The sequence below is a fragment of the Lactuca serriola genome, chromosome 1 (genome assembly GCF_051521515.1).
Source record: "Lactuca serriola cultivar US96UC23 chromosome 1, Lser_US96UC23_V15, whole genome shotgun sequence".
NCBI classification, from domain to species: domain Eukaryota; kingdom Viridiplantae; phylum Streptophyta; class Magnoliopsida; order Asterales; family Asteraceae; genus Lactuca; species Lactuca serriola.
Window position 1 is genome coordinate 22,211,508 of NC_136408.1, and position 22,023 is coordinate 22,233,530.

A 22,023-nucleotide genomic window follows, 5' to 3' on the forward strand; every position below is an offset into this window, starting at 1 on the left:
AAAATTTTTATAACATGCGGATAATTTGACATTTAAATACTAAAAAACCAAGTATATAAAAAAGATAAATTATAAATAAAATAAACGTAAAAGTAGTGTAATATTTTTTTATTAAAATTTTTGTTAGAAATAAAACCTAAGATTACCGAAATAGATAGTATTTATTTTGATAACTATATCGTATCTATAAAAACTAAAAACATAATAAAAATTCAATATCATAAACAATAAATCAGGTATATTAGATGTATAATAATACACTAAAAAATGTCAAATCTTTTTAAGAGGAACATAAGCCGAAGAAAATGGGTATTTAATAACTCATACAAGATCAGCACAAACGCAGATCATCATCATCATCATCATCATCTACATTCGAGAGTAGTCGCCTGTCACTAGTTCTCACTTCTCAGGTCCACGTCCACCTGTATACATCGGCACCTGCATCCCTTGACCCTACTACTATTTTGCCACACTTCTTCTAATACATAGAATTCTTCAAACAAACCGTAATCCCATCTATGATTTATGTAGTGTAATCGTAAATATAGCAAGAGAAAAGGAAGGATCTGCATAGAAGAAAGCAAAAAATGAGTTTCAGGGATGAAAATGAAGATGGGAGGGCGGATAGGGATCTCAGAAAACCGTTTCTTCATACGGGTAGTTGGTATCGTATGGGTTCAAGACAATCCAGTATGATGACGTCTTCTCAGATGATCAGAGACCGCTCTGTTTCTGTCCTTGCTTGTGTTCTTATCGTTGCATTAGGCCCCATCCAGTTCGGTTTCACTGTAAGTAATCTCCCAATTTCTATTTCCGAAAAAGATAGCATCTCTGGATTTTGTTGCAAGTTTTTCCATAATTGACTTCTATCTGAAGTTGCTTGCTGTAAAACCTTACCAAATAACATAAGATCTATCATCTGTGTTAATTCTGAAGTTCAATATTGGTCAATTTCACATCTAGAGTTAGGGTGACTCTTTTATGGAAGATTTCAATTTTGTGTGATGTTTCTTGTTCTTTCAGGGTGGTTATTCTTCACCTACACAAACAGCTATTACTCGCGATCTTCACCTCTCTGTCTCTGAGGTTCGTTTGCTGATCATTTTCTTTTTACTGAATTTTGTTCGACTAATCTGGAGTTTGATTTCTTTTGAATAAAGATGAACTGATTTTGAAGTATTGGGTTTCAGTTCTCTTTGTTTGGTTCTTTATCAAATGTGGGTGCCATGGTTGGTGCAATAGCCAGTGGTCAAATTGCAGAGTATATTGGTCGGAAAGGGGTAATCCTTTCTTTCTTTCTTTGGATTTCATATCTGAAATTATATATATATATATATATATATATATATATATATATATATATATATATATATATATATATACTTACTTTTACTCTACACACTTATATAATATAGCAATAAGTTGCAAAACATTCAAGATACATAACTCACAACTTTAAATCTATGTGGTCAAAATTTCAGTCTTTGATGATTGCAGCTATCCCTAACATCATTGGCTGGCTTTGTATATCATTTGCCCAAGTAATCTTCTAATAACGATTTCTTTTTCTTTTTTTTGCATCTAAAGTTTCTTAGAACCCTAATCATGTAGTCAATAATGGGTTTGTCTTTTATAGGATACATCATTTCTGTACATGGGAAGGTTATTGGAAGGATTTGGTGTTGGAATTATATCATATACGGTAATCCTTATTGTCAACTATATGTTTTAGAAACATATTGTTTGTAAAAAGCTTCATTGATAATAAAAAAAATTATTATGTTTTTGGATTATGAAGGTTCCTGTTTATATAGCTGAGATAGCACCTCAAAACATGAGAGGGGGGTTAGGTTCTGTGAATCAGCTATCTGTCACAATTGGGATAATGCTTTCTTATTTACTGGGACTTTTTGTTAATTGGAGAATACTTGCAATTTTGGGTAATTACTTCTATTATGTTTATGTTTTTTAAGATATGCTTATTCTTATTCAAATAATTTATATTAATTAAATTCATTTGCAGGAACTTTGCCATGCCTAATTTTGATACCTGGTCTCTTTTTTATCCCTGAATCTCCTCGGTGGTTGGTAAGCTTAATGAAGTGTTTTGTTTTTGTTGGAGTTTTTTAATATTTTTTTTATTGGAAAGAAGAGCTTTTTTCTTTCTTGATATTAATGATTGAGCTAATTAATATTATCTGAATTTTCCAGGCAAAGATGGGTATGACTGATGATTTTGAATCTTCTTTGCAAGTTCTCCGTGGTTTTGATACTGATATTACTGTTGAAGTAAATGAAATTAAGGTGAATACTCTAACATTAAGGTAGTGTTTGGTTGGAATAGGAAGGAATGGAATGGTTCATTCCATTGGAATGAAAAAAAAAAGTTGTTTGTTTTGTGGGATGGGATGGAATGGAATGGACCATTCTTAGAGGAATGTGATTCCTGCTTGTTAATTTTTCATTCCTTAGCAAGGGGGTGTTCTCTTTTTCATTTCATCATGGAATGGAATGAAAAATTGCGATATAATGACTCATTCCATTCCTTTGTCATCATATGAAGACTGTTCAACCGGGATATTTGTTTCAGTATATGTGCATCAAACAATCTTTAATCTTATATCTTTTTAAAACATGATCTTACAACAATCGGTCAATATTTTCCATTTTTTTAGAGATCCGTAGCATCATCAAACAGAAGAGCTACAATTCGGTTTTCAGATCTCAAACAAAGAAGATATTGGTTCCCTCTAATGGTACCTTTTTTTTTTTTTTTTTTTTTTTTTTTTTTTGTCTTTTCATACTTACTAAACATCATCTTCCGGAATCTTTAATTCCTGCAGATCGGAATCGGATTACTTGTCCTTCAACAGCTCAGTGGAATCAATGGTGTTCTATTCTATTCCAGTAACATTTTTCAAACTGCAGGAATTTCTAGCAGTGATGCTGCTACATTTGGACTCGGTGCTATCCAAGTAAGCATCAACATAACAACTACTTATAATGGGGCCCACTTTGTACCTGATTTACATTTCACAGTGTGGGCCACCTAATTATAACTAACTATTCCCCTTTTTAATTTTTAATAAAAACGACTTTCTAACAAAGATTATTTGCACCATTTAGGTTATTGCAACTGCAGTTTCCACATGGTTGGTTGACAAAACAGGACGTAGGCTTCTGCTAATTGTAAGGGAACCAATGCTACTTACTACATAGGATTCAATGCAAGAAATAGCAACCTACTTTTATTGATTTTTTTTATTATAGCATCCTACTTTCATTTCTTTATAGGTAAAGATTGAAAATAAAATGTTGTAGTTGAAAGAAATGAAAGTAGGATGCTACAATATTAAAATAAATGAAAGTATGTTTTTATTTCTTACCTTACTTAAAATGGGAAAATTTCTTTTTCAATAGGTTTCTTCTGCTGGAATGACTATCAGTCTCATAGTTGTTGCAGCATCCTTCTTCATTAAGGTAATTATATGTTTCTTTTTTCACCTTACAATTTGGATAAAACCACAATATATTTTTGAAAAAGATTTAAAGGTGTGAACTTTAAGTTCTTTTTTGCACTAATTTTATTGTGTAATATTATGGAAAACATTTTAGGATTATGTGGAAGACAATTCTTCGGTGTATGCTGCAATGGGTATCTTATCAGTGGTTGGAGTTGTGGTATGTGCTCTTTATCTTTATCTTTATAACTAAATGTGAGAAATAGCAATTTTACTTTCATTTCTTTTTATTTAAGCTTTGTACTTATGTTGTTTGACTTTGACCAACTTCTTGATTAGGGCATGGTAATTGCATTTTCTCTTGGAATGGGGCCCATCCCATGGATCATTATGTCTGAGGTACAATTATATTTCAGTCAACCTCATAATATTAAAAAATTTGGGTAAAATTTTCATTATTTTCAGTTGCTAACATGAATAACATAATCTGCAACTTTTCCTACTGACATACATTAAGAATAATTTTCATGACTTAAAACTAAAGACTTTAAATTATTTATTTATTTATTTATTTCGATAAAACTCATTTATTTTTCTTGATGTTCCAGATTCTTCCTGTGAATATAAAAGGACTTGCAGGAAGTGTAGCAACATTATCCAATTGGTTTATCGCGTGGGTTATCACACTTACCGCACCTTTGCTTTTAGCATGGAGTGGTGGAGGTCTCTTCTCTCTCTCTCTCTCTCTCTGATAGACTGACACTGACACTGACCGACACACTGGGACTAAGACCGATGTCAATCAGAAAAAAAAAATGATTGTCCCATCCAAAAAGTGGAATAGGATCATGCTCTTGATCACTCGTCGGTGAAAAGACATGAATGCCCTTCTTAACCCAAAAAAGTTTGTCCAGTCATGCAATAATGAAAATGACATGAATTTAGCAATAAATATAAAATATATGGTGAATTATAATTATATTTATAATTGTTTTTTTTTGGTTTGACAGGAACATTTACTCTGTACATGCTTATGTGTGCTGCAACGGTTGTGTTTTCGGCTCTTTTGGTACCAGAAACAAAGGGAAAAACATTGGAGGAAATACAGTTTTCCTTGAGATGATATGATGTTGCTCTATTCTTGATTTCATGTTGTTGATTAAATATTCTTTTTGTGTAATTCGAGGGCTTGTTGTAATTTATTTGGAATTTGTATGCAAATGCATGGTCTTTACGAATCCCATAAGAACATCATTATTACATTTGTTGCAATCATGTAATGTAATAAGAAAAGAGATAAAAGAGAAAGGGAATTGAGAACTTGTTTTTGAATAAGTGATAATATTGCATTTAAGTAGAGATAAATAAATGGGAACAGAGGTGAAGGTATTCATGAGAATAGTGTTGAAAGTTTTATTACAAAAATTACTAGTGAGTTTTATTCTATGCAATAAGTTTGAGAGGCTGCTGAAGAGCATATATATCTTGTTTTGTTTATGTTATATTTGGTCAATTTAAGTTAGATTTAGCTTTCCAGGTATTTGATTCCAATAATTTTATAGGTAGCAACGTGATGAAGGTCGAGGGATTTGGAAAACCGAATTTAGAGATCGGTTAAATAGATAGGGTTGGGTTGACTTAAAAATGTGAATAATTTTTCATTAAGTTTTTTAATTATATAAAAGGTTTAGGTTATTTTTAGTCGTCGAATCTTTTTGAGAGTTTAATTTTTGTCATTATATATTTTTATAAGCTACTGGTTATTGAACTTGTTTATGTGTATATTTATGGGTGTTTTATTTTAATCGTTATATTTTGTTTAAACTATTGGTTACTGAATTTGTTTTTTTTTTTTTTTTTCATTTTAGTGATTTTTATTTTATATATATATATATATATATATATATATATATATATATATATATATATATATATATATATATATATAATAAACTTACTATGTTCTTTACAACTAAACTTGTCACATCAATTGTTTTAGAGTAAATTATACAACTAATCCTTGTAATTTAGGGTAGCTTACATATTTAATCCTTAATTTTTTTTTTAACTTGAACGGATCCCAATCACTTTAAAAAGACTATTTTGTCCTTATCTACCTCATCACTATTGTCACCGATACTAACCCATACAATCCCAATGACTTTAAAAAGACTATTACAAGTCTTTGTATTAGGAGACCCAAATTGGACAATATCTTGATACGTGTGAATCAATTGAAAACCTTAACAAGTCTACGACTTCTTACAGCAACTTGAGTTAGGGGACTCGATCCTCTTTCAACACACAAGGGCTATGTTTTCTATAAAGAAATTGCAAATACAAATAGATTCGACCAAACAAAATGTGGGTAAGAGGTTTTATGGTTGCCTTAATTCTATGGAGGAGACCAAAGTGAAACTAATTATCGACGGTAATTGGATGCATTTCTTCAGGCGACAAAAACAATGATGTGGAAAATGACAAAATAGTTTTTAAAGTTTGGGGACTGTCCGAGTTAAAAAAGATTACGCCACTTTAAATTATAAGGATCATTCATATAATTTACTCTAAAATAATTGATGTAACAAGTTTAATTATTGTGGAAATGAAAAACAAAATAGTAGTTCTTTTTCATTTTTTATTTTTATAAATATAATAATAAAGTAGATTGATTAAATATGAAATTTTAAACAAGTTCAATGACTAATGGTAGTTTAAACAAAATATAATGACTAAAATAAAATATCCAGAAAAATTCGATGACTAATTATAACACTGACGAAGTTGTTCAATATTATAAACCAATTATCACGATCATATTGACTAAAATGAAAAAAAAAAAAAAAAATCTATAACCAATAATAAAAATAAAATATTCACAAAAATCTAATGACTTAAACCATTATATAAATAATTAGTTACTAAATATGATGATAAGAATCATTATCGAAGTAACACTTTAACTTTTATTTATAATAAAAGAAAAAGTGAATATATGTTCGGTGCCTTTTTTGAGTTTATTTTATGTAATTTTTAGGTAAATATAAATAGTGATTTAATGTTATTTTCAATAATGGTTAATTGATTTAAAACTATTTTATTTAATATTTTTATTTAAAATATAATCTTTTGGAAATTATCTAGTTTAATTAAGATGAGGGTTTTATATTTAAGATTATGTTTAAACATTTTAAAATTATTTTTAGTTTAACATTATATTTAAATTATCAAACTAAATATATTAATAATAAAAAATTCAATTTAATATAAATTAAAATGAGTATTCATTTTGAACAAAATTAAAATAATAAAGTTCTAAATATTTTATATTTTATAATAGATTTTTTTTGAAAACAGAAGGGGGTGCAACACGAGGACTTCCCAGGGGGTCACCCATCCTAGTACTACTCTTGCCCAAGCACGCTTAACTACAGAGTTCTGATGGGATCCGGTGCACTAGTGCTGGTATGATCGCACCCTTTTATAATAGATATACAAAAGAAAATAACAAATACTTTCATTCAAAACATAAATGTACGAACGGATGAAGGAGTAGTGTTTTAAGATAAATATATTTATAAATGGTAACCAAAGGCCAAAAGCCCAAAAGGATACAGAACATGCTCTACTCTTTCCGCTCACATTTAATGGCTCATGTTAGGTGTATGAATCTTTTTGTTAAATCGCGACTTTTAGAACACAAATAGTGAGCTCCAACATGTGGGCCTCTTTATCATCCCTCGTTTTCAAATTTCACAATTAATATGTTTGATAATAAATCATGTTTATGCTACTATCAATTTCACCCGTATTAAATAATAAAGAAAATTGCAGTTATTGTCACGTGCTTTGCTGAATTTTTTTTTTCATTAAATAAGAGAGATGCATTTTTTAGAGGCAACGAAAGATTATATTAAAAAAAGCCGGTGGAAAGCTGGACCCGAAACATAGTACAAAGTACAATTACAGTGAAAGACAAGAGAAAAATACAACATAAAAATGAACACACAACAAGGAGAAAAATGCATTTAGGTACAGTTTTTAAAAGAGATATATTATAAAAAAGATTAAGTTTGTCTGAAATTTATGATTTTACCTTCTGATGGAATTTTGGTTCGTTTATGTTGCAAACTTACAATTTTTTTTTTCTTTTCAATTTGCCTTTTTACAGGTTAAACCGGTCATCCTAAACCACATGTGCGTTGACCGGGTGTGATTAGCTGACATGGATGCCCATATCAGCATCCTCCTTCTCACTTAAGAAAATTGGAGGAAATAGGCAAGTCGTTAATAACTCGTTATCTAATCAGACAACTTATATATATTATATAAATATAAGTGTTTTATATTATTCATGTATTGAATATGTATTTTATTTTTCTATTTTCAATATAATATTTTTTTGTATTATCAGTATAAATACTTCTTTTTCTGCATTTTCAATAAATACAAATTTGTTCATGTTATTAATACAAATATGTATTTTTAAAATAAAAGTACATTTGTAATGGTATTTGTGTATTCAAAAGCATAATTGAACACTTCAAAAAATTTACAACCGAAAACACAGTTATATATTTTATTGTAAAAACACTTTAAGTGTATACACAAACAAAATACATTTTAAATATATAAATAGCTTTAATAATTCACATCAAAATAGATATTTTTATGTTTTTGAAATTTTTTAAAGATATGTATCTATATCTTTTATACTTTCAAAATCATAAAAAAAACATAATTATGTATTTAAAACTATTTTTATGCTTATTAAATATAAATCAATATACTTTTACTCTATAAATAAGATTTTCATTGTAAAAATACATTTTGGCCTACATGTTTAATAAATGAATAATACAAAATAATATGTATTTATAAAATATATATGAAATCTATGTGTTTATATTGAAAATACGAAAAAATACATAGTTATATCGATATACGAAATATAGGTATTTATATTTAAAATACAAAATGTGTGTATTTAAATATTTATACTGAAACTTCAAAAAAAAATACTTATATTGATAATACGAAAAAAATATGCATTTATTGAAAATACGAAAAAATTATATTGGTAATACAAAAATACCTATCTATATTGAAAATACCAAATAATAATAATAATAATAATAATAATAATAATAATAATCGAAATCCTTTTATTCATAGTATTTAAGATCTCGAAAGATGTTAAGATATTAATATTCTAGAAGCATAAACATGATCTTGTTCGCACTAGGACAAATTCTGAAGCAAAATTTATATTTGATAATTTAAGATCCCAACCATGATCTTAAGATATCAGATCTCACTTATTTTAAAGTCAAGTTTTTATTTTTCTAAAATTTTGGAACTCGTCATTCTACTTAAAGTCTCATGCAATGCTTAAAAAATTATACATTTAATTTATTAGTAGAGCCTAAAAGTCCTTACATCCAACCCTAAATCGAGCATTGCATATTACATGAAGCCTCATAGATAATTACAACTTCATCCATTCATTTTGAATTAGGCAAAACATTGTAACAGTTTTCATCTATAAGAATTTTGATTACTACTTAAAGAAGTCAATATTTTAATCAACATCAAGTTATAATGGTTACTACACAATTCAAGATGACAAGATCTTCCAAAAACTTTATAAAAAGTTATAATGGTTACTACACAATTCAAGATCTTCCAAAAACTTTATTTTTATAAGATCTTTTGATTCCAATATAAAACGTAAAATAATAAAGATGTAAAATAATTAGATGTAAGATACAGATTTTGACAACCTCAATTTTGTTTATATGATTTGATAAGTTTTGAATTATCTCTTTTATACAAAAACATCCAGTCATAAGAATTTGAGTTGAACCCAACTTTCCCAAAAATGAATTTCAAATGTGCATTTATTCTCAAAACTGGAATAAACATCCAATTAAAATGCAGTTGTAAGGTCATAAATTGCCATGAAAAACATAAAGTTAAAAAGTACCCCTGTACCACTACCAACCACAAATGGTCCCCAAATATTAACATGAAAATAAATGCTCAAAACTAGTCACTATTCATTACATATTTCATCATTCTATTTTTAACCAATATGCACTTTTGTTTTTGAACTGAATTTCCAACATCTAACAAAATTAAAAACCAGAAAACATAAACAATCGAACAACCAAAAAGGCGTATGATGCTGCATTTCAATATTATGATCACAAGGTGTTTGATGAAATGCCCAAGAAAGAAAAGCCACAAGATAAACAGCATGAAAACATCATTTGAGTAAAATGAGCAACAATGTCATGATCAAGATCAATAACTTATCCAAAAGAAAATAAAACTGGAAATCAAAATTTAACTTAAATGATCAAAACCAATACAATTAACGAAGAAAAAAAAAACACAGAAACCAATTTAACCAATTACGAAAGTAATTCAACCGGATACTTGTCAATACAATCATCCCATGGACCATTTTGTGACGATTTCACATTTCGCAACGCTTTCCAAACAGCACTGTTGCATTTAAACCCACTCCCAAATGCAATCTGCCATACCCGTTGACCTTTTTTCATCCTCCCTTTAGCTTCGATATAAGCCAATTCATACCAAATTGAGCTTGAAGAAGTGTTCCCAAATCTATGAAGTGTCATTCGCGACGCTTCAACATGTGTCGGGTATAGCTGCAGATTCTTCTCAAGCTCATCAATCACAGCCCGACCACCAGCGTGGATGCAGAAATGGTCGAAAGCTAATTTGAAATCAGGAATGTAGGGTTTGATGTTGTTATTGAAGAATTTTTTTATTATTAAAGTGCAGAAGAAAAGGAGCTGTTCACTGATTGGAAGAACAAGTGGGCCCAGAGTAGTGATGTTGGTTTTCAGTGCGCCGCCGGCGATTGCCATGAGATCTTTTGATAAAGAGACACCAGTTTTTCCGGCGGCGTCTTGTTCTTGATATACGCAACGGAAAGCTTTCTCATCTGCACCACGGTGGGTTCTCACGACATGAACGAGTTTGTATTTTGCTCGTCTTTTATCGATTGATTTGTTGGAGAGTAAAACTGCAGAACCACCGACTCGAAATAAACAATTGGGGATCAGCATGGACTTTTTGTTCCCGAAATACCAATTTTGGGTGATGTTTTCGGTGCTGACAACGACGGCGTATGTATTCCGGTGAACCTGTAACATATCCTTGGCCAGATCGATGGCAATCACACCGGCGCTGCATCCCATTCCGCCCAAATTGAAGCTCCGGATGTTACCTCTTAATTTGTATTTGTTAACGATCATGGAAGACAAGGAAGGAGTCGGATTGAACAAGCTACAGTTCACCACAAGGATGCCGATGTCTTTTGGTTTAACTCCGGTACTGGAAAACAGATTATCTAAAGCTCCGTACATAACCTGCTCCGCCTCCTCCCTGGCGGCGGCCATGGATGGACGTGGAGGTACAAAATGCATAGCTTCAGGTACATAAGTTTCTTCACCGAGTCCAGACCTTTCCAAGATCTTTCTTTGAAACTCAAGAGACGATTCATCAAAATCACCGGTTAACCTAGAATGCTTCATGAATCGTTCGTATGGAGCCTTCAGGTGATCCGGTGCACGATAGCAAGAGTAATCAACGAGGTATACGGGTTTAGGTCGGGTCATGATGTAGACAGTAGATCCGAATACCAAAACAGTAGAACATACAATCACACTAACGAGATTGTATTGTAGATGAACCCATAATTGACGAATGTCATTAGGGTTCATTTGAGATGCTTCGATTAAGATTATGATCATAACAGGGATCAAACACAAGGTCAATAAGTGAGAGATGAGATAGTGGTAACCTAATTTGACGTATTTGAGATTTACGCTTTGGAGGAAATCAGGAAGCCTGCGATGAGAGTGGCGTTGATTGATCTGAACACCGACGGCCGGTCCTCCATCACCGCCGACGCCGCCACCACTAGCACGGTCAGTCTTGAGATTGGGGTGGCTGACTCCTCCTCCTCCTCCTCCTCCGTCCATGGTGGTGGTGGTGGGTTGATTCAAAGATACCCAACAGCAAGTCAAAGATTGGAAAAAATTTATATGGAAAGGGGTGAAATTTTGATGTTTTTGAGTGGGGGCGTAGCGTAGTAAAGTTGAATGATTCGAGAATAAATAATATTAAGAAATGTGTGGGTGTGGAAGGGAAAGCATAATCTATTACCAAGTGAGGAATGCCCCACTTTTTTAAAATTTTCTATTTTTACAATCTTAGATTTATGAATTAAAAGTTTTTGTCATCCATAAAAAATAAAAAGGAATAAATGATAACGTAATAATGTCTTTTCTTTATCAAATATTTTGGTAAAGGTTAACACTAACACATCATGACAATATTTTTAAAAAGAACATGGTATGTCATATTCATAGTTTAAGTGGCTATCTTTGAATATTACTTACGTTTAAACATGCAATTATGCTTGGACTTTTTTTAGTTCATAATAAATATTTTCTGAATAAAACTTCTAACCTATCTAACTGATCTAATTATTCATAGAGAAATCAAATACCTTTTTCTATTTATATTCGTATCAATTTATAATTACGACAAGTCTAATGTTTTATTTTTTCAAAAATATTTTATATATTTTATGACAGTTGTCACCAGACATAGAAATTCTTGTTGGAGTTGCATCCTACACTAGAAATTGCAAATTTTGCTTATAGAGTCATTACTTGTGATTTTCCGAAATAAAAAGCTCCAGCTCAATTCCTTTATCTCAAAGAAGATTTATCTATTTTGTGATATTTGTAAGAACTCCATGATACTTAGGTTGCCCGGAGTGGAGGGAGCTCCACGCGTGAAATGCTTATGTAGAGGCTCTCTCCACACATGAACACCGCCCCTGGCTTCAGTGGGTTGGTGGTGGCGTGACTTCTGGACGAAGACGCGTACATTGATTGGTCTTTTAATTTGGACCGTTGGCTGGGTTACTAAATAGATAAATAAATAAATAAACTTTTTTTCTTTAATTTCCTTTATCTCTATATATATCCATCCACTTTTACACAATTTTTTCAAAACAAACATACAAATTCTCTCAAATCAAACATACAAATTCAACAAAAAATGGATAGTGGTTCTGATGACGATTTGGTGTTGCACACACTATTGTCTGCGGCACAAGACGTAATTCGTGAGAGAGGCGAAACTTCACACCGTGAGAAGAAACATAGAAAATATATCAATCAGGATCGAGAGGCGGCACATGAACTTTTGGTACGTGATTATTTTGCCACTGATAGTCTTTATGACCTATCAAAATTCGAAGAACGTTTTCGTATTAGTAGAAATTTATTTTTACGTATAGCTTCAGATTTGGAACGTAATTATGAGTTTTTCCAATTACGATGGGATGCTAGAGGTAAACATGGTTTTACCACAATACACAAATATACAACCGCTCTTAGACAATTAGGATATGATATAACCGCAGATGCATCAGATGAGTATTTGAAAATGTCTGAGAGTACGGGTCGAGACTGTACATATCTTTTCTGTGAGTATGTTATAGAGCTTTACCGTGACATATACTTGTGGCATCCGACTAAAAGTGATGTCGAGCAGTTGTATGACGCACATGAAGCTAAACATGGTTTTCCAGGGATGCTTGGTAGTATTGATTGTACACATTGGGAGTGGGCAAATTATCCCAATGCGTGGTGTGGTCAATTCACGCGAGGAGATCACGAGGTCCCAACTGGTATACTGGAGGTGGTTGTTTCAAACGACCTATGGTTTTGTCATGCATTCTTTGGTATGACGGGGTCAAACAATGAACTAAATGTGCTTCACGCTTCTCTGTTATTTAACGATATTTTGCAGGGTAAAGCACCAGATATGTCATATGTTGTGAATGGAAATGAATACAAGTATGAATATTACCTAGGTTATGGCATATATCCAGAGTATGCTACATTTGTTAAGTCTTTTTCGTTTCCAGCCGATGAGAAACGAAAATTGTTTAAGTTAGCACAAGAATCTGGATGGAAGGACGTCGAAAGAGCATTTGGAGTCCTAAAACAAAGGTGACACATAATCAAGCATCCAACGCGAACATGGGATAGGGAAAAACTAACGACGGTGTTGACTGTTTGTGTGATTTTACATAACATGATAATAGAAGAAGAGGGCAAAACTATTTGTTCATAAACTGGGAACGATGTACTTAACCCCCTGCAGTAATACAAGTTGGCAGCCCGACATACTTCTCTAGGGTTTTGGAAATACAAAATCATGAGACACATCACAATCTACGACACGATTTGACCGAGCACATATGGGGGAGACAACTCCAAGGGGGAAATGACGATGTAGACAAAGAGGATGAGGGCGATGATTACGATGAGAATGTAGACGATGACGACGAGGCGGATGAGGATGATGATGACGATGACGAAGAGTAGTATTTGTTTGCGGTTTTTATGTTTTACTTTTTTTTAAGACAAAACTTCATAAATGGTCCCTGTGGTTTTCGAAAATATCAAGCTTAGTCCCTAAGTTCAAAAAACCTCACAGATGATCCCTGTGGTTTCAAAACTTTTAACAAATGGTCCTTCCGCCTAACTCCGTCAGCTTTCTACCGTTAAGTGAGGGGCATTTTCGTCATTTCAATTAGGGGTGTAAGTGAGCCGAGCTACTCGTGAGCTACTCGGGATCGACTCGTTAAAAGCTCGACTCGAGATCGAATTAAACGAGCCCGAGCCGAGCTCAAGCCTAAATATGAGGCTCGTTTATTAAATGAGCTCGAGCCGAGCTTCAATTAGTGGGCTTGCGAGCCTAAACGAGCTTAAATGAGCCTATATATATATAGGCTCCTTTAGCCTCGATTAGGCTCGCGAGCCCACTAACTTGTTCACGAGTCGAGCTCGAGCTTCCTCAAAATTAAACGAGCCAAGCTCGAGCTTGGTCAGGCTCGGGCTCGGCTCGGCTCGTTTACACCCCTAATTTCAATACACAGGGACCATTTATGAGGTTTGCTCTATTTAAAAAAAAAAGAAAAAAATATAATTATTTAATTAAAGGGCCTCTCTCTCTCTCAGAGTGCAAAACACCATAAAACTACCACCCATCTTCACACCTTTGTGATTCACTGCTACTCTTCTTCCTTTTGTTTTGTCGTTGCCATCAACTAGAACAAGAGTTACAAAGCAACATGTTCAGATCGAGGACTCGTATCATATACATGTTCTTTTGGGTGACTCTCTTCCACTGATAAACTTGTGACATCAATCTCAGACCTTTCTATTAAGCTGCCATGTTCTTCAAAATAAGAACTTGTTTATGAAACTGATGTTGCCACCTCATCGTCGTCTTTCTCATTATATACCTGTTCACTCACTTCATCAGATGATGACAGACTTGATGCCCTGCTATGAACTGCTTCTACCATAATCTCCAAAGAAGAGACCACATTCACTACTTCTTGTTGATTCATCACATTCCCAACACTTATTTCATCCTCATGAAGTCTTTCATCTCTTTCCCTCACTTGAACAGATTCCACATTGTCATCGATACCATCTTCAAAAGAAATAAGTTATGGTTCTTGAGAAAGGTCAATATGGTCCTTATTTTCAAGGTCATAAGCTGAAGAAACAGATTCTGTATCACATATAGAGCTCAACTTGGAGTCACTAAATTCACTTGATTGTCTTTCAAAAGCCACTGAACCAACATGTTCAGGTACAAAGTAAGGTATTTCATGGCTTTCATAAATCAACTCTTCATGTTCATGTTCTTGATCTTTTTCAGAAACCAGTTCGGGTTCTAGAGAATGGTGGTCAACTTCTGTATGATCCTTATTTTCAACATCACTAGCTGAAGATACCGATTTTGTATCAGGTATGGAGCTCAACTTGGAGTCACTAACTCCACTTAATTGTCTTTCATAGGCTAATGAAGCAACATGTTCGGGTACAAAGTAAGGTCTTTCATGGCTTTCAGAAATCAACTCTTGATGTTCATGTTCTTGATCTTTTTCAGAAACCATTTCTTATTCTAGAGACTGTTCATTTCAATACACAACGACTGCCTGTTGTTTTGCGACATCCTAACCACCGCCTCCTCCTGTCGTGACCCACCACCATCAAACGCCCCGACACCACTGCTTCCTTCCACCTATTGCCTCCACTCCAGCTTCCACTTGCCATCACCTCCGCCAAGAAACACCAGTTGCCACCTCGTCTTTCTCTCTGTATCGACGAGCAACACTAATCCCCGCTACCGTAACGTGTCGGCCGACCACCAGCAGGCTTCTCCCCTCCCCCCGCTCATCTTTCCCGTCGAGATTAGGCAGAATATAACTGATTGGTGGGTAGATGTGGAATTTTGATTAAGAAGGAAGAGAGGAAGAAGATAAGTTGTTCATCTTGGGTAAAAAGAAAAAGGAGAAGGAGGTGGGGGTATACGGTGGAGAGAGAGAGAGAGAGAGGCCCTTTAATTAAATAATTATATTTTTTTCCTTTTTTTTTTAAATAGAGAAAACCTCATAAATGGTCCCTATGTATTGAAATGACGAAAATGCCCTCACTTAACGGTAGAAAGCTGACGGAGTTAGGCGGAAGGATCATTTGTTAAAAGTTTGAAACCATAGGGACCATCTATGAGGTTTTTTGAACTTAGGGACTAAACTTGATATTTTCAGAAACCACAAGCACCATTTTTGAAGTTTTGTCTTTTTTTAATTAAATAGTGTAATATTTGATTTGTTAGGTTTTATGTGTATTTTAGTAATTTAGGTTTTAAATTTCTATGTTTTTAATTAATGAAATGTGTTTTTTTTTTTTGTGTTCTCAAAAAATTTATTTGTCTTATAAATTATGTTTTTTTTCATATAGTGTTACAAAAAATTAAAAAAAAAAGTTATCTATTTTATAAATTATATTATTTATTTAATATAATGTTAAAAAAATAAAAAATAAATAAAAAAGTGAATGTTGTTTGTTGTGACCGTTTCCTATGTAGAGTGGATTGGTGGTGAAGATGATGTGACGCAGAGGTGACACCACTTTTCCGGTGGGTTGGTGTCTTGGTGGTGACCACTCCACGTAGCCTTAGAGTATTAAACATTCCAACCACAACCTCTATCCTCTATGAATAAGCTTCACAAGCTTCGGCCACAAAGAATTCGGCTCAGTTTGGAATCTCCATCACCATTTACAAATGCAAAACTCAATTCAAAGTAAAAAAGATTTCCAATATCATCACCCTCTTCTTTAACCGTCAACACAGTAAATAAACACATTTCCTTTGCCCTTATTTTGCCTCCCCAGAATATCATATATTCTAACATTTAAGAATTGCTTCTGAAATCAACAGAGAACAATATGGAGACTCCTTATCAAAATACTAGTTCATCATTGGATTAATAACATTTATACTTTTAAATTAAAAAATTTTATTCATAAATAAGTATATTATGATATTCCAACTATTTATACAAATCATATTGTTTCCGACAGACAAACCGAGATAAGTTTTTTTTTTTTTAATGGCAAACTATCATATTCCTAACTAAATCCTAAACATCACCTATGTCTCCTAGTGAGACTTGAACACATGACCTCTAAGTTGAGAGAGTCACTCCTTACCGCTAGACCAAAGGCCCTTGACAAACCAAGATAAGCGAATCTTGTTTTGGAGCGGTTTTATTCATTGGATACCAAATTTCTATCTAATGTATTTGAAAAGAAAAAAAAATTCTTTATATATATATATATATATATATATATATATATATATATATATATATATATATATATAGGTTCAAATGTTTTTACTATCTATTGTGTGCTTCTAGGATTGATTCTGGACAAATCATTTTAGTTATTTTAAGAAAGTAATTAATGTATATTAAATACTGAAGTTCTAATTAATTTTCATTATATCTTTAACATCTAATATGCATTAATTACTTTATTAAAATAACTAAAATGATTGGTCCAGAATCAATCCTACATGCACACAATAGATAGTTAGAACAATATAACCTAACCCTATATATATATATATATATATATATATATATATATATATATATATATATATATATATATAGAAACATGATCATTTGAGGACTCTTTTCTCGATTAGGACTCGTGAGAACATCTTAAAAAATTTGAAAAAAATACAAATCATAAAATCGAGCATAGTACTATATTTAAGAGAAAAAAAATTGGAAAATTTATTTTGAATCATTAAAATTGAATCATGGATCATAAAAATCATCCATAATTCAATTTTAATGATCCATTTTTTTCCAATTTGTTTTTCTTTTCAATATAGTAAATACTATGCTCGATTTTATGATTTGTATTTTTGTTTAATTTTTTTTTCAATTTTCTTAAGTTAGCATCACCGAAAAATGAGTCATCACCCGGACTGGATATATATATATATATATATATATATATATATATATATATATATATATATATATATATATATACATGAAGATTTTTTTTCCACATGTCATTTTATAGGTTTTCCTAATTTATTAAATTTCACATAGTATTTTAATGTATTAATTACAATAAATGTAGTAATAAATAGATATTAATTTCATTAATGAACTTACCTCAAAATTTCAAAATTTCTAAATTAAAGTTTCATTAATATCTTTTATTTATTTATCTAAATTATTTATGTAAATTTAAAATAGAAAAAAACACTTTAATTTAATAATTCAATATTTTTCTCATTTTTGTTATAAATTCAAACTTCTCAAATATATAAACCTTCATAGTTAACTATTTTTTTAAATAAATCCATCTAATATATGGGAAGTGTGTGTGTATATATATATATATATATATATATATATATATATATATATATATATATATATATATATATATAGGCCTAGGTTATTCTATTCAAACTAATTATTGTGTTATTGTATGTATAAATATGGGCCAATCATTTTACTTATTTTAAAAAGTGATTAATACATATTATTGAATTAAAAATAATTGAAAAATATCATCTAGTTTAACTAGAAGGGTATTTTAGTCAATTAACATTTAATAAAGGAAAATTGTATTTTTTTAAGGGATCATAGATTCTATTAATTTTAAAAATCCGATTTTAAGAATTATAATTATTTTAATTCGGACATTCTGACAGAATATGTTTATGAGTATATTCAAAATTAAAAATATTCTTGAACCATAAATAATAAAAATATTCTTGAACCTATTTCTTGATCATGAATTTAAAAACTTCTTTTAGAATAACAAATTCTTGAACAATCACTAGAAGAATAAAAACAAAAAAAAAATACATTATTTCTTATAGAATACGGGTAAAACTTGTTAATAATTACATTTATTGTTAAAGAATAAAACTTAAAAAACAATCAAAACCGGAAAGCAAACATCAAAATCTAACAACGACTAATACATTCTAAAAGAATAATGTGGTCCGTTTCAATTTTGTGGTCCGTTCTTCAAGCATCAACTTCTGTGATTCCAATAGAATTGGAATTCGTGATTCCATTCCAATAGAATTGGAATCTCACCAATATCATCCATTGAATCAAGAGAGCAAACAACCCATTCTGAATTGAACTAACGTGCACTCCTTTCTTCACTACTAGCCTCGGACCACCCAAACACCAGTTGCTCCCTCTTGTTCTTCCTTCTTCCTTGTTTCCTGTCAAACAATCAAACTGTAACATCCCGAAACACCAAGAGTAGAGTTGAAGGGCTAAAAGTGTAAATGGGAAAGGGCAACTCGGCAAGTCCACGAGTGGACTCGGCGAGTAAGGTCGCGACTCTAGTCGCGTGTTAAGTGATCAACTCGGCGAGTAGCATGGATGGACTTGGCGAGTTGGTGCTGAGTGGAGAAAACCCTAATTTCGAGGCTTGAGCCCTATATAAAGAACATTATACCCTCTCCCCAACCTCTTCACCCTCCCTTGAAGTCCAGAAAACCCTAAGACGCAATTGTGAGGGATTTGAGTGCATTTGAGCCTTGGAGAAGAGATTTTGGAGGAGATCTTAGAGAGTTAGGAGGCTTGGAGCAAGGGGCTTTGCTAAGATTCAGATTTCTCTTCTGTTGGGGCTTCCTTTGAGGTATTACTTCGTTTCTTGGGATGTTATTCATCTAGAATCGTCATTTTGAAGTGTGTGGAAAGCTTGGTTTGTGGTATTTCGAGTTTGAAGGTTAGATCTGAGGTTGCTACCTCAGATCTGGAATGGAGAAGGTCTAGAGTGCATTAAAGTCCCTGTTCTTGAGTGTTTGGTGAAGCCATCTTATACCAAACCCTAGCCCTAGAGTGTAAAATGCCTAGATCTCTTTGGATTCACGTAAAGTTTTCCACTTTACGTGATGGATGGGTTGTAGAAGGGTAGATCTATGTTTTGGATCAACTGCATGGCTTGCAAAGCCTCTGTATGGATTCAGATCTAGAGATACTCGGCAAGTCACACGGGTGTACTCGGCGAGTTGCTTGAAGATAGGATCGAACTCGGCGAGTTGGAAGAACAACTCGGCGAGTTGGTTGAAGATAGCCTTGGAATCAGCGAGTCTATTCGTGGACTCGGCGATTTTGGTCGTGAGGTCCTAACCTTTCTTCTGGTTGAGCTGTGAATCGGTGAGTCAAGGGATGACTTGGTGAGTCGAGTGTGAAAGGATTAAGAGTTGTTGGACTCGGCGAGTCTTGGGGTGACTCGGCGAGTTGAGTCGCGGATTGGGAAAGTTCTGTGTATGGGGACTCGGCGAGTCATCGGGTTGACTCGGCAAGTAGAGTCAGTCAGGGGTTGACTTTGACTTTGACTTTGACCAAGGGTTGACCAGTTGATTTCCAGGGGCATTTTGGTAATTGTTGGCTGTTGTTTTGAGTTCAGAGTTTTGGTGTTGGCCGGTGTTGGAGATCGTATCAGTGGTTAGAGCAGCTTGGGTTTATCTGTTCAGTCGGCAATTGCGAGGTGAGTTATCCTCACTATATCGATAGGGCCTACGGCACCAAGGCCGGCCCTTTTATCGGTTTGTGATCCGGGTATCGTTGTTATGTTTTGTTTGTTGTGTTGCATCCTGGTAGTTAGGATGGTATATGTTAGAGACCTGGTTAAGGTCGGTATCCCGGTATATAGGATGATGCTATGCTAGTGACCGGTTAGGTCGGTATCCTGGTTAGGATGATGTTATGCTATGTGATCTGTTAGATCGGTTTGATTGAATGTGATATGTTATATGATTGAATGTTTATGTGCACATGGTTGTTGGACTGGGGTTGGGTTGAGGCGGGACCTGCTTTGTGCTGTAGGCCAACATACCCAGGGCGGACCGGTTATCCCGAAGGCCCAACGAGCAGGTCCAGATAGGCTGTAGGCCCCAAGAGGGCGGACCAGACGTGCCGAGGCTCGAAGAGTGGACCAGGCCGACTGAAGGCCCAGTGCGGGCGGACCAGTCATACTGTAGACTCAGAGAGTGGACCAGGTGGATTGAAGGCCCGGTACGGGCGGACCAATCACATTGTAGACTCGATGTATGTGGTTAGACTCGGAGGGTGGACCAGGTGGACTGAAGGCCGGTGCGGCGGACCAGTCACACAGTAGACCCGAAGTGCATGGTTGTTCTGTGTTCTGTTATGATATGGCATGTTATGCGTGTATGGTATATGTGGTTGGTATTTTGGGGATATCTCACTAAGCTTTCGGGCTTACAGTTGTGGTTTAATGTTTTTCAGGTTCTTCAAGAGACCGTGGCAAGGCAAAAGCGTGATCGTACCGCTCCTCATGATTATGTTTTGTGATGTGATTCTGGGAACACTCTGAATAATTGTATTGAAAACCTTTTTGTAATAATTTTATGAAATCAGGTTGTTTTTGAAAAGTTTAAATTGGTTGAAATTTTATGGTTGTTACACAAACCCATAACCTGATAAAAATTAATAACTTATCACCAATGCTTGATTCACAATTGTATAAAAAGATCATAGTTCACAATTGTATAAAGAGATCATAGAGAAACCTGATCAAATATCTATCCTTTATTGAATTCCTTCTATATATATTTGTCACCTTCTTTTTTTTCTACAAACCCAATCGAATATGCACTCACGATTCTCTGATGCTTCTTTACAGTATGTAATTAAATAAATATAAACCATGTAATGATGTAAACTATAACAAAAACAAGTTGATTTTACCAGTCTAAAACTTTGATGCAAGCATAATGAAGAAAGTTAACACATAAGAAGTAGTAGATGACAAAAAAGAGATCTTGAACGATCAGCCATTGCCATTCACCAAGCTTTTAAGTTATGCAGATGCACTGGATTACACTCTAATGGCTCTTGCATCCTTGGCCTCCATCATCCATGGGTTTGCTTTCATCCTCCTTCATTAGCAAAAGGAGTATCAAACCTCCTTTGTTCTTCCCTCTCCTTCTCCTATCAAAAATCAAAGCCAAACACATCAGTGGATCGTTTTTTTACCTGCTTTCATCCTCCTTCATTAGCTTTTGTCAAAACAAAAAGAAAAGAGTGAAGAAGAAACGACAAGGCACTTACCTG

The 22,023-nt window shown here is 33.2% G+C and overlaps 3 protein-coding genes and 1 non-coding gene across 5 annotated transcripts; 2 read left to right on the top strand and 2 right to left on the bottom strand.

Moving 5' to 3' along the window:
- Positions 1-269: 269 nt before the first annotated feature.
- Positions 270-4,799, top strand: LOC145069520 (sugar transporter ERD6-like 6). Of its 2 annotated transcripts, XM_079016555.1 has the most exons (17): positions 270-413; positions 535-791; positions 1,027-1,089; positions 1,194-1,283; positions 1,485-1,544; positions 1,640-1,705; positions 1,802-1,943; positions 2,027-2,091; positions 2,215-2,307; positions 2,679-2,759; positions 2,847-2,978; positions 3,130-3,192; positions 3,424-3,483; positions 3,619-3,684; positions 3,804-3,863; positions 4,073-4,187; positions 4,475-4,799. In XM_079016555.1, exons 2-17 carry the CDS (start codon positions 591-593, stop codon positions 4,585-4,587), a joined length of 1,470 nt encoding a protein of 489 aa, XP_078872681.1. In that variant the 5' UTR covers positions 270-413; positions 535-590; the 3' UTR covers positions 4,588-4,799. The 2 variants fall into 2 exon arrangements, with proteins under 2 accessions (XP_078872681.1, XP_078872612.1); XM_079016486.1 differs by having other exon boundaries at positions 326-791.
- Positions 4,800-6,824: 2,025 nt separating this feature from the next.
- Positions 6,825-6,943, bottom strand: LOC145085287 (5S ribosomal RNA). Its single transcript, XR_013699693.1, has one exon. It is a non-coding gene; the product is annotated as a 5S ribosomal RNA (ribosomal RNA).
- Positions 6,944-9,715: 2,772 nt separating this feature from the next.
- Positions 9,716-11,622, bottom strand: KCS4 (3-ketoacyl-CoA synthase 4). The gene has a single exon (XM_079016641.1). It carries the CDS (start codon positions 11,480-11,482, stop codon positions 9,881-9,883), a length of 1,602 nt encoding a protein of 533 aa, XP_078872767.1. The 5' UTR covers positions 11,483-11,622; the 3' UTR covers positions 9,716-9,880.
- Positions 11,623-12,572: 950 nt separating this feature from the next.
- On the top strand, positions 12,573-13,535 carry LOC145052348 (uncharacterized). Its single transcript, XM_079000157.1, has one exon. The coding sequence runs from the start codon at positions 12,573-12,575 to the stop codon at positions 13,533-13,535; it is 963 nt and encodes a 320-aa protein (XP_078856283.1).
- The last annotated feature ends 8,488 nt before the right edge of the window (positions 13,536-22,023 follow it).

Coding starts and splice junctions, on each gene's coding strand:
- LOC145069520 (XM_079016555.1), top strand. CDS start 591: ATGAGTTTCAGGGATGAAAATGAAGATGGGAGGGCGGATAGGGATCTC. Junction 1,090..1,193: donor TTCACCTCTCTGTCTCTGAG/GTTCGTTTGCTG, acceptor ATTGGGTTTCAG/TTCTCTTTGTTTGGTTCTTT. Junction 2,979..3,129: donor TTGGACTCGGTGCTATCCAA/GTAAGCATCAAC, acceptor TGCACCATTTAG/GTTATTGCAACTGCAGTTTC.
- LOC145052348 (XM_079000157.1), top strand. CDS start 12,573: ATGGATAGTGGTTCTGATGACGATTTGGTGTTGCACACACTATTGTCT.
- KCS4 (XM_079016641.1), bottom strand. CDS start 11,482: ATGGACGGAGGAGGAGGAGGAGGAGGAGTCAGCCACCCCAATCTCAAG.